We start from the raw sequence: 13219 nt of genomic DNA on the forward strand, positions 1-13219 counted from the left end.
ATTTCGATTATTTTTCTACTTAATTTTATATTTAATTACCTTTTCTACGATTCTTTTACTTATATCAATTCTTACTTTGTATAAAAATAGTTGATATATTATTTTTTATTGTATTATTGAATTATAAGCTTTTTTTAAAAATATCAAAGTTTCCATGTAGCTTTCTAATTTAAAAATTGTAATTTTTATTTACACAATGAATTACATCAGAAACCTTGTATTCAAGTCTCAAACAAAGAGTTCAAGTTGTGTGAAAAAATGTAGTGTAAATTATGTTTTTAAAAATTTTAATTTTTTTTAAAATAAAAAATTATATATTTATATCGTTTTGATATGATAATATTAAAAATAATTTTAAAAAATAAAAAATATATATTTTAACTTATATCTAAATAAAACAATACTTTAAATCATATCTGCTGCTATAATTTAAAATCAGCTATAGAGATGGTTTTAAATGCATGGTTTACATTACTAGTAACAGCTTAATAAATAGATTACATTGTTTCGAACAGCATACCTTTATATTTTTCTAAAAAAAATTGAGTTGCAATATTCTCAGCATTGCAACTTTTAGCCGAGATATTCTCTTAAATATTTTATTTATTTATGATAGTTTATCAAATATTTTTTTAATACAAGCTATTTAAAAAAATAAATCTGGAGAATCCAAGTCAGAAGTGATGGGCCCTTTACTAAAATGCTCTTGCCCAATAAATGAAAACTATAAAATAAAATAAAATAAAAAAGAGTGGATCATATCAGCTGCATCACGAAGAACGCAGGAAAAGAATTCGTGAACGTACACTTTAATTAATTAGACGGGTATTCTGTGTCCGCTTTAACTTTTTTCCATGTTTTTCCTGACTTGTTGCTCTGATTTTACAGATTCATAGCAGAAGTGTCGAGCTGCTCCGTGGCAGATCAAGACGTTTTTAAATGAGAGGTAAATTACTAATAAATATTATATTATATATAGATATATATTAAAAATTAATTTAAAATAAATATACTAACTCTGCAAAATTAATTTAAAAGTATTTTTAAAATAAAAAACTTACAAAAAAAATATTTTTTTCTTTTCTTTTTAAAGAAAAAACTAATAGACACTAGTTAAAATCAGGCATGTATAAAAAACCTTACAAAAAAATAGTTCTTTTTTTAAAAAAATAACCGAAATTAAAATCAGGCATGTAAGCATGTATTAATTCTTCTTTAGGCGCTAACGAAACACAAATTACTTGACAAAAAAAATAAAAAAAAATAAAAATTATTTAATCATCTATCATGATTATTATTTTATAGGAAGGCACAAGATAATTAATATCATAAAAAAATCAATATCAAATTAAAACAATTTTAATTTTATTAATATCAATCTTTATTCACTACTAATAATTGGAATATATACCTGTTCATCTTGTGAAATAGTTTAATTCCATTTGGCAACTAATTTAATTGAAAATTACATAACCTTTAATCAATTCAAAACAATCAAATCAATGTTTATTGTTCAAAATCTACAAGTGTCCACAATTCACCTTTAATTGATGCAAAACATTATATATATATATCAAAACCCTTAAATTATTAACAACCCTACTATTTTTAATAATTAATTATAAAAAAAAAAAATTAAAATTAGATAATAAAATAAATAAAAAATGGAGAAAATTTATCTAAAATAAAAAAAAATTACTTGCTTACTTGAACGTGAAAAGAAATTTATACAAAGGAGAGAGGTCGGAAACAACGGCTCAAAAAAAAAAAAAAAAAGCTCTTGGATAGTGAGTGGAAGAAAAAAAAAAGAAGAAAAACGTTTAGGTAAATGAGAAATGAGCTGGGACAAGTGCTGAAACCTAAACATAAGACATATATTATATATATAATTTATTATATTAAAATACAAGCAACAATATTTTCTCAGCATCCCTGCGTGCGTCAACCTCTCAAGCCCTCACCATACTATTATATTAATATTCTAATATAAAGGTATTTAAAATAATTAATTAGTATTATGTATTTTTTTATATAAAAATATATATTTTTTAATTTTTTATATAAATTAAAATTATAAAAAAAATACTGAAAAATATATATATTTATAAAATTATAAGTAAAAACTCATGGCAGCAAAAGCTAGGCCCCTTGCCTCATCTGCTGCCAGCAATAGCTCCACAGCCATACAGCCCCTGGGCATCTTCACGCATGCCAAACAAACACCCGTAGATTCCAGTTCTTGGCTATCTGAGGGTTTGAATCAAAATACAAAAACTCAACCGTAAGTTTTTTGATGTGTGTGTATATATATAGAGTTCGGTGCACAAAATTAGTGGAGACTTGAGAAATTGGATTGTCTTAATGAAGGCATACACAAGCACTAAATTCAAATGAAGCACGTCATGTCAAACCATCTTGGGCCCAAACGCTCCTAATGCTATTGAGTATTGCGGTGTAGGTTAGGCAGCGACAGCATGTTACGTGTTTTGCATTTAAACCCACAAAGTCAACCAAGAGGTACCACTGATTCAGAATTTAACCAGTTTGATCGATATAATTCTTCATCTACAATCGCAGGCGGTATGTTCCATGTTCCAAGAGGATACCCAGACATCTTCCCACCTAATTGAATGGAGAACAAATCACCATCAGCAGAAAAAAGATTCTTAACTTCATACGAGTTTTCACTTCAAAGCACACAAAGTACCTTCTTTGGTAGCTTCTTCACATCTCCTCTGATAATTTGTGGACAGTTGAGGGTCCAGAGTTTTCAACAAACTGCTATACTTCTCTTCCGCTTCAGCAATGTATTTAGCCTGTAAAGGATCAATAAAAAACATCTTTCCCTTAAAAATTACCAGGTAATAGAGTATATAGATTGATATTTTAATCTAATTCAATAGATTAATGAATTGACATCAGGGGCTTTCCAAAGAAGAAAGTAATATAAATCGTCTGTTTCACCAGTCCCTGCCTCTAATATCATCATTATTGCAACAAAAAAAATTGGTACTTTGGTATCAACTGGCATGATCATATCGAGTTTGTCTGCTGATAGAACACCAAGAAAATTATGTCGCTGAAGTAACAAGGCAACCACTTAAATTTTTAAATCTATTCAGTTACCTCAGCTGAAACTCATACAGACAACATTCACACTCCCACTACCCCTCACCACTACAAAACTCTCAAGCTCCCGCTCCAAAAGAGTACAAGCTTTCTCAATCGAAGAGAAAATTTATGCAGCCAATACCTTCCTATTAAATTTAACAAATAAAATGCTCAGATCACTCACCAGCATGGCTGGGGCCATTGCCGGTCCATATATTCTGACAAACATGCGCAAGATATTGAAATTATTTTCTAGCACATCATCCTACACAAAAAACGCATGCTTTTAAAATTAGAGTTGGGCAAATCAAAAGGAACCGCAATAAAAATTCCTACAAATGGGATATGAACTTACCTCATAGTCAAACCTACAACATTGCCATTGAACTCTTCATTTTGGGTAACTGATCATGCTTGGCACATAAATTATAGCAACAAAAAAAAAAACCATTATCTCTGTAATAACATAATAAAAGAAAGATATCACGAAAGCAAGAAAGAGTGATCACTCTGTACCACTCATGCAAGCCCATGAGAGGGGTGGCAAATACACATTTACACTTAGCCATGCACATGCATCCAAAAGCTAAGATGAGACATTTCTATAGCATAAAATATGATTTTGTGTCTATTCTACACCATACAATTTTATATCTGATTATTTTGCAAAAATTGTTGTTTTTAAATAGTTAATGAGTTGGCATACTTTATAGCCATAAAAAAAAAACACCACTTAAAATCTAAATACAGAATAAGGATAAATTGATAAAGAAAGAAAGAAGGAAAGAAAATAAGCACTTACAGATCGTCAGACACTTCCACTAGAAATTCTGAGATGGATAAGAATTCCATATGCACATCATTTACCTTCAGCAAAACTTCAAGAAAATACGTTTAGCCTAATTACATACATCTAACCAAACAACAGGCTACATATTACTCGGTAACTAGCAGGATTGAGAGGTGGAAAAGAAAGGACTGGCCAAATTAATCAGGGTTTGACGGAATTCTCTAAATGAAAACATGACAGAAATTTGTTTTATGATCTTGACAATGCCTGACGAAAAAAGGTTAAATTCTTTTAAGATGTATTTTAAAAAGAAAAGGAAATTATTTGACATGTAAAAATAGAAGAATAAAATGAGTGAAATCACCAACAGGTATGTACCTTTTCCCCTCTTAACTGGTACAGGAGAAGATTCAGAACTCGATAGTCAAAGGATTTCAAATGAACTGCCCTCATTACATCTTCAACTAAAATCTGAAAAGCAAGGTTATGATCAGGCATAAACAAACGAACCTTGAGTCAGCCTATGATTCACTGCTACTAAATTAAACCCCTCAAACTCTCTGGAAGAATCTTAGTAAGCTATTTCAAGTGAACTAGTGACCCTTTTGTACTAGTTTCCTCCTATTTAATTCAAAAGGCATGGAACACGAGAATGTGTCAAAAGAACCTTGATTGTGAGCAGTGTGATCCAGTGATATACAATATCTGATATAAGAAAATAAATCGGCCATGCTCAAATTTAACATGTATCCTACTTATGAATCCACAATTGGCCCTGGAGTCATTCATCAAATGTTGATATTACTGATGTTTATGCACTGATGGACTTGATTTCTTCTCTATCTATGAGGTGCTAAAACATAATTTGATGGTAAAAAAGAAAAATTCCGCAGCACAGTATTTAAACATCTTAATGCTCATAGATCCATCCTATGACATTGTTTTCAAGGTGGACCAGCTGAGGTCAGACTGATAATTCATGTTACTCTGACTACTTACAGTGCTACAGTAAGGATATTTTAGGAAATGACACCCGTAGATGAAAAACAAGCCAGCAAGAATAGAATTAATTTAGGAAAAACTGAACCGGATGAATGTGTGTACCTCAGTTTGGTTCACGAGTGCAGAGCATAGCTTTCTTTCCAAATCCCAATACTCTTGTCCAAACCTGAGTTCTTCATTGATCCTTAACCGAATATGAAAAAACAAACAATATAGCTTATATTCAGATTTCAAGCTTCACCTCATTACCCCAACGCCAAAGACAATGATAATAAAAATAATATGAAACAATACCTCTCTGTCAAAAGGCCATGATGTTGAAGCTGACCCACAAGGGGTCCAAATGGGTCGTTTTTTAACATATCTATAAGCTTACCAATCCACCTTTCACTCACTTCCTGAATGTCAAATTGGAAGGCATTGAAACAAATGAAAATCAACAATAAAACAGTCACTACATTTTCATCATATCTCTTCCGAAGCTCACAGTTCTTACCATGTGAGGTTTTCTTTCTACAGCTCCAACTCTACTGGTTTGCATATTGACTATCTTTTCATTTAAACCATCCATCTACATATATATATATATAAAAAAAAAATACAGTTATTCAGGAAAAAAATCTGAGGAAAAAAACCCCTAGCCGCACAATACAAAAAAAATCCACAGCTGCAATTCCAATTCCTAACCTGATAAATGTAACTTTCAGTGAATGAAAGCAGAGGTAAATATTTGAATATCGATTGTGGCTTATTTATGTCCATTTCATGAAACATAAAGTACGATCTGCACTATTAATTCCCAAAAATAAAATAAATAAATAAAACCGCCAGTCAATGCATAAGTTTACAAATAACTAATAGCAACAATAAAAAAAAAAAACAAATAACTCTGCTTACAAAATCCTCAAGAGTAGAATTTGCGCGTTGCATGGCATCCAAGCCAACCAATGCCATATCTTCCAAATCACTATTACTATTAGCAATACGCTTGCTTTCCGTTTGCAGCACCGCTTCTTCCAGATTAAACAAGAGCGACGCTTCTTCGAGAAAAGAACCCGAAATCTTGCACAAAAAAAAAAACGATTAAAAAAAATCAGTATCATATAAAATGTTTACTTTGATGTGGCAATTGTAATCGAGTAAGATAGTAGTCACTTTTGGAAGGTGTTGGTTGATGAGAGTGAGTTTGTCCTTGAAATCTAGATCGCCGCACTGTTGTATCAGGAGGAGGAAGAGATTGGCGAGGAAGCGATTAGAGTGGTGTTTATCAGAAGAAGAAGGAGAAAGTAAGGCATGCGATTCCATCAGTGTTATCATTCTCTGAACTTCTTCTAGTTTCTTCAGCTCTTCCATGCTTCACTCACTCCCTCGCTCCAGAGATGTTTTGCAATTTGGGGAAAATGGAAAGAGGGACTGCGAATGCTCAAATGGAAATTCAGCTTACCGGTATATATAGAAAAAACTGCACGACATCGTTTAAAGTCACATTACGGGTCACGCTGCGGTTTTCAGTTTTCACTATTTCAAGGGAAAAAATCGAACTGTCCTTAAACAAATATGTCTGTCCATAACATGAGTTTTGCAAGGCATTCCATTTCCTTCATTAATTTCAATATATATATACATATATATATATATGTATATACATATATATACATATGTATATATATATGGTTATTTCAATTTTTTGGCATGTTCAAAGTTTAATTTTCTCTCTCTATTTTTTAAGGTTTTTAATGTTTGTGTAATCTAAGTTTTTTCTTTTATGGATCTCAAATTTCTTTAAACTTTTAAAATTAAATTTTAATATTTTTAGGCTATTACCATTTCTTTTATGGTTTGAGAGGTTGTCTAGAAAATGAAAAAAAAAGGCAGAAAATTTAAAATGTATAATGATTCTTAAAATGACATAATGAAGTAGAAAAAAATAAAAGGAAGTAGGTAAGTTAATTAATTATTTAAAAATGTTTGTTTTTATGGTCTAAGCTGTTTTTAAAGCAATTTTTAAATTATTTTTTAAATGAAAAAATAAATTAATATTTTTTATTTTTTAAAATAAATTTAATGTGTTTACTTTGAAGAATATCTAATAAAAATCATCATCTTTTCAATTTTAAAAAATATTTTTTAAAAAATTAGTATTCAAATCATAATTATTAAACCCGAATCTATCTAGTAAGTTAACTTAAAACTTGTTAACCCAATAATTAGACTAGTCCGGATAAAATAAAAGACTGAAATGAGCAAAAACTTGGTTGACTAGTAATCTGAATAATCCGGTAAAACTTGGTTGGGATCTAATTTTTTTTAAAAATATTTTTTCTCTTACAGCCAAAAATCTATTTTTTTTAATATTTTTTAGTTGGTTATTAACTATTTTCAAAGTTTATTATATAAATAATATAAAAATATTTTATTTTTTTAATATAAAATAAAAAATATTTAAAACTTAATTATTTATAATATATAAAGTTTATATTCAAACGAATTAATTTTTAATTTTTTATATGAAATATTAAAATTTTAATTTTTAATTTTTTAAAATTAATTTAAGCTAACTCAAATTAATTTATATAATTAAAACCTGATTTCTTAATCAGGTTAACTTTAAATAAGGTATTGTAACTATAATTAAAATTATATACATGATAGTTATATGAACAATTTGTGCAATGATATAAAACACCTAATTCATAAAAAGATGTCAAGAATAAATAAAATGTTAATTATACTTTATAAATGGAATTTTTTTAACAATAGACTATAAATATAGAATAAAAATTGTTTAAAAACCCATTTGTCAGATATAAATAAAAAATAAAAAAATATATTTTTTAAAATAATTTAAAAATATTATTTATAATTTTACTAAAAATTATATTCAATTCAAGCCGACTGTGTTTATATATTTTAAGGATATTTTAAATTTTAGATTGAGTTGACTTGCCAAATTCAGTATAAGAATATTCATATCCAGACCAAAAATCGATTTTGTCCCTTCAAATTTACCCAAATCTGAACATATCCCCAAGATTTTCTACCTGTGCAGATCGGTTCGGACTGATGTGACATGAAGGAGGACGAAATTGTCACCCTTGCTAAAAATGCTGCATTAGCCTGTAGCGCGCCAGTCGTTGAACTCATCGCCAGGCCGTTACAATCCTCTCTCCTCAACCAGAACAAAACCCCAATATAACCAGAACCAGAAATACAAAAAACGACACAATAATGTCTCTCGCCACCTATCACCACCATCTCTTCACTAACTCGCCGCCTCGCATCACCCTTCTCTTCAGCAGCAGCAGCATCTCACTCAGAAACCTCAGTCTTTCTCGCCACGTCACTACATCCTTACATTCCAGCAATTTCCACGTCAAACCCCAAACTCCCAGAAATTCTTTCAGTTTCACCCTCAAAGCATACCAATCAGACCCCACAATCCGAACCCAAGTTTCCAATCAATTCAATCTCGATCAATTTCTCTCGATTGCCGAACTACTCTGCATCATTTCATCGACAATTATCACAATCAGTCACGCATTGAACTGTACCTTTTCGAAAACGGTAGCGTTGGGGGTCGTAGGCAGCAACACGGGATTTGCGTGGGGAATGGTGGTGATGGTGAGTGGAGTTGTAATTGGTGCGTGGATAAGGAGGCGGCAGTGGTGGCGGATTTGTAGGGAGACAGGTAGGGAAGGGAGTTTGAATTTGGTGGGGAGGATTGATAAATTGGAACAGGATATGAGGAGTTCTGCGACCATTATTAGGGTTTTTTCTAGGCAGCTTGAGAAGTTGGGGATTCGGTTTCGGGTTACTAGGAAAGCTTTGAAAGAGCCCATTGTTGAGGTACCCATTGTTGAGCTGAACATCTTACTTTTTGGTTGGTTGTTAGGATTGCTTGTTTTCTTAACCAAGTATCTTTGTTTTTTATTGAACTTTGCTGTGATATGCTTTGTTCTGGCTTAACTTGAGCGTTCTTAGGCTGGATGAGCTTGGAGTAATGCTTTGATAACTAGCTTCAAGCAATCCTGATAAAGATGCTAACTGCTGCTTCAAGATTTTGGAATTTTGTAGGGTTATTTTGGATTTTAAGAATAACAGCTAAAACTGCAACATGATAGATTTATGCACTTTCAGTGGCAAAGGAATCACAGAAGTTGTTTACAGATAATAGAGGGAGTTTAAATTTTCTGGTTGTGAGTCCTCATGCATAGATTTTGTGCATGGGTTTCCTGATGATTGTCTGGAATGGTTGGTGGCTTTTGCTGCTTGCAATGCTCTGTTGCTTGAAAGAGTTTTGCAAAAGTCTTATTGATTCCAGTACTTAGAATTCTGGTACGTTTGCTGAGTGCTGACATCAAAAGAATGGATGATAATAAATGACCGTAGTTTACAGTGGCAGCTCTCAATGAGCAGCATCATTTATGGTGCATTTGCTATATGCTGAATTAAACTGTCCCCATTGCAGAAGAAATTATTGCCTTTTCTAATATTTGGCATCCTTAGAATCTTGAAACCTATTTTGATTTGGCATTTGGTTCTGTAAAAACTTGCTATATAGTTTGCAGCCTCAATTAAGAAGATACTGTTTTATTTATGCAGCAGGTTTAATACCTCTGACCCTGAATATATTGCTTAATAATTAATATCTGCTGATAATTGGAGAAGTTTTTCATAAGTAGCTCGTGTTAATTACTCAGCTATTAACTTCTTTCAATCTGCATCGAAGACTGCTGCTTTGGCTCAAAAGAATTCTGAGGCCACTCGAGCATTAGCATTGCAAGAAAATATTCTGGAGAAGGAGCTTGGTGAAATGCAGAAGATATTGTTGGCAATGCAGGTAAGTTCAGCCACATAGATTGATTATGCCAAAGAGTTTATATAAAAATGAGCAAAACCAGAGTCACGAAGCTTTTCGAATGAATAGGGACACCAACAGACAAATAAAAAAAGGTCATAAAGTTATATCTATAATAAACAATGATACCATGTTGCTTGCTGTGATCTGTTTCTATTTCAAAGTTTCTTTTAAATAGGCACATCCCTGTAATTATATATTATGTAATCAAGTGACTGGTATGAATTGCAAAATTGGTTCTGTGATTTTCTATGAAATGTGTCTGAAACCAATTCAGGTGTCATTTGAACATAATCAAAGAAATAGACTGTGCACAGCCGCCAAAAAAGTAAATAAAAAGATAATATGATGTTTTCTAACACTACTGGCTTCAATTTAATAAAGAACTTCTCATGCTACGTGTTGAAGAATAACTACTTGCGCTGATAAAAACTGACATAGTGATTCTATGCTGGGAGAACATAATTTATCTCTTGTGATTAGTTCCATGGCTTCTGGTGAATGGAGTGATACGGTTTTCAAATGCTACAATTTTGACTTTAATTTGTTGTCATCTTTGCAGGATCAGCAACAAAAGCAACTCGAGCTAATTCTTGCTATTGGAAAGAGTGGGAGGTCATTGGATAACAGGCGGGAATTTGTCCAAGAACAAGAATTGATTAAAACACCTGATTTAACTGAGGGGGTGAACCAATTGGAAACCTATGAAACTCAACCTTCAGTTACAAGCAAGGGAAGCCACAATAACAGACCATAAAAAAATAGTAGTAAATACTCACCACCAGATTGCTCTGTTTTTCTAACTGCACAAGGTTCTGTACTCTCCTCCAAATGTCATGATAACTAGACTGTTGGCCACCTAGGACAAGATCCCCAGTTTCTTGATCTGGATCTGCTACCTCGGCAGTGTGAAGGAAAATGAACGAAGGACTAATAAATCTTTATACAAGTTAGACGCAAATTGTTCTTTCTTGGTGCTCATACCTGTGTAATTTCTAAGTTGTATTTTGTATTCAATTTTCTTATTTGATAATACGAATTTCATTAGGATTCTTATCTTTTGAAGTTTGAACTCATGCCACAAGATGTAGTCTCGTTTTTTCAAGAATCAGGCAGCAGCAATGCTATTTTGTTTTTCTTTGATTTTTCCCATAGAGCAGAGTACTCACATAAAAACAAAAAGATGGTGATGTTGGAATATCAAATTACCATTTTGCTATTTAGGACCTTGAAGTATATTGGTAGGGTGTGAAAGCTGCAATTGTACCTCTATCGAAACTTATAGACCTCACACTCTTTGGTTTAATCCTTGCTCACGCGAAAGTTCGATTTGTCCCTAAAACTACTTTCAAGGTTCTTAGCAAGCTTGTTTTTGCCTTGCTTAACTTTCATTCAGCTTGGTCCATCCATTACTCTCAAGAACATTGTTCAGTGGTGGTTCATTCCTGTAAATGTAATCATTAGTGCTACCATTGGTTGCATATTAGGATGCTTGGTGGTGATTTTATGCCGGCCACCAAGCGAGTTTGTTCGGTTCACAATCACCACGGCTGCATTTGGCAACACTGGCAATATTCCACTTGCAGTGGTTGCATCAGTGTGTCACAGTTCCAATGCTCCCTTTGGTCCTGATTGTTACGGGAATGGTATTGCTTATGCATGCTTTTCTCAATGGGTTTATGTTATTCTTGTTTATACTCTTGTTTACCACATGATGGAGCCTCCATTGGAGCAGTATGAGATTGTTGATGAAGAGGTAGAGATTTTGGAAGGGCCTGTTGATCTCAGGAAGCCACTGCTTGTAGAAGCTGAGTGGCCAGGGATAGAAGAAATGCCTAGACACAAGTTGATGCGCTTTGATAAAATGTCTCGTGAAGAAGTTGCAAATTTATCATATTGATATTTTTGCACTTACTAAGTTTATATATTTTGACTTGATATATAAAGTGTTATAAATTATATAAATAATTTAAAAAACAAAAATGAAGTGTTAACACAATAAAATTGGTGAGAATACAAGATCTATACTCCTAATTACATGAATAAATTGACAGAGATAACATAAAATGCACGGCCTGTCACTTTTTAGTTAGAAAATTAAGTTCATTTGAACCTATTTTATTATTTATTTTATTTATTTAAAATTATTTATGTTATATAGTCTGATTTGATGGGTTAAGATCAATAATGATATATTTTAGAATTTTATTATTTATATATCTTTCTAACATTTTACTAGACAGTTTTTAATCATTAATTAAAAATATTATATATTTTCAATTTCAATTCCTTTTCCTTTGCTTCAATTCTTAGCATCTTTTTCTAAAAACTTATTTTATTTTCCTGCTTTTTGATTCTTTTTATCTTGTTCCGCATCACAAATATTGGAAAGTGAGTCATTTTCCAGCAATTTATAGCAGCTGTGTTGTATCTTTCAAAAGAAAAAAAAAAAAACTCCTCAAAACAGCTTTGCAGGTTTTGTTTTGCACACTTGTTCTCCTTATTGATGAGTGATACACCCCCGAGAACGCATCTCCTTGTCTAAGTTGTTACCTGGTCAAATCAATCTAAAGAAGAATTACAGAACTCAACAATCATAGAGATGGTCCTTCATTAATTTTGGAGCCAATCAAAGAGGTTTCACGTGCTATCAACTCGTGATCAATAATTTCTTCCAAAAAATGTTGAAGCCTCATACTTCTTTTGATTAATTAGCTCTCAGAATCAATTACTATTAATTTAATAACGATGATGACGACAAGGGACTCTCCAAGCCATGCAGGTGGCAAGATTTGGCTGGGGAAAAGGGCCAGAGAGTGACATAATTGGAGGAACAGGGACAAGACTCTCCATGTTATGTGGGAGAATCCATGCTACAGCCTAGCAGCCTCGCACATGCATGAGACGCCCCACCAACCCTCCAAAGGTGCGGTGATTTGCAGTGGAAAGTAAATAGATATGAGATGTTGAGTATTTGGCACCATACAACACAGAGCTACCATTTCACACACACTCGTTATCTGTCTTCTTCTTCTTCGTCTTCTTCTCCCCTCTTTCTCCATGTACAGAGCATCCACACATATTGGGATCCTGTGGGTCTATTTTTGCAATAATTAGAGCATTCGTCTCCTCCTTTTTCACATTTGCTTAACCAAAGCTATTAATTATGAGAGACTTGAGGGCATGCACTGGTATAATGCAAGATTCATGTCTCAAATAATTTGATTGAATATGACAAATTGTCTTAAGATAATAATCTGCTGACTTGCACATCATCTCTATTCTCACAAAGCATAAGGCTAAATTCAAATTCCAACTCCAGCTAGCATTTTTTGTGAAGTTGCCCAGGAAACCTAAAAAAGAAGAAGGGGGTTTGTCTTTAAATAGGCTACTGTAGAACACATTATAAAATGAAACAGAACTTGTGGAGTTACAGTTTAATGTATTTTATAGAAGTT

At 32.3% G+C, this 13219-nt stretch overlaps 3 protein-coding genes across 4 annotated transcripts; 2 read left to right on the forward strand and 1 right to left on the reverse strand.

Annotated features, from left to right (window-relative positions):
- Positions 1 to 2275: 2275 nt before the first annotated feature.
- Positions 2276 to 6343, reverse strand: LOC105130304 (uncharacterized). Of its 2 annotated transcripts, XM_011032751.1 has the most exons (12): positions 6059 to 6343; positions 5801 to 5965; positions 5591 to 5692; positions 5400 to 5474; positions 5198 to 5301; positions 5006 to 5087; positions 4280 to 4372; positions 3914 to 3978; positions 3467 to 3479; positions 3296 to 3376; positions 2708 to 2816; positions 2276 to 2622 (listed from the first exon to the last, which is right to left on the reverse strand). In XM_011032751.1, the coding sequence occupies exons 1-12, from the start codon at positions 6254 to 6256 to the stop codon at positions 2507 to 2509; spliced, it is 1203 nt and encodes a 400-aa protein (XP_011031053.1). In that variant the 5' UTR covers positions 6257 to 6343; the 3' UTR covers positions 2276 to 2506. The 2 variants fall into 2 exon arrangements, with proteins under 2 accessions (XP_011031053.1, XP_011031054.1); XM_011032752.1 differs by lacking the exons at positions 5400 to 5474; positions 5591 to 5692.
- A 1573-nt stretch (positions 6344 to 7916) lies between these two features.
- LOC105130305 (uncharacterized) lies at positions 7917 to 10895 on the forward strand. The gene is made up of 3 exons (XM_011032754.1): positions 7917 to 8749; positions 9633 to 9743; positions 10324 to 10895. Exons 1-3 carry the CDS (start codon positions 8132 to 8134, stop codon positions 10516 to 10518), a joined length of 924 nt encoding a protein of 307 aa, XP_011031056.1. The 5' UTR covers positions 7917 to 8131; the 3' UTR covers positions 10519 to 10895.
- On the forward strand, positions 10837 to 11661 carry LOC105130406 (uncharacterized). The gene is made up of 3 exons (XM_011032899.1): positions 10837 to 10848; positions 11007 to 11114; positions 11158 to 11661. Exons 1-3 carry the CDS (start codon positions 10837 to 10839, stop codon positions 11659 to 11661), a joined length of 624 nt encoding a protein of 207 aa, XP_011031201.1.
- Positions 11662 to 13219: the final 1558 nt, after the last annotated feature.

The sequence above is a fragment of the Populus euphratica genome, unplaced genomic scaffold (genome assembly GCF_000495115.2).
Source record: "Populus euphratica unplaced genomic scaffold, PopEup_1.0 scaffold45.1, whole genome shotgun sequence".
Lineage (NCBI taxonomy): Eukaryota > Viridiplantae > Streptophyta > Magnoliopsida > Malpighiales > Salicaceae > Populus > Populus euphratica.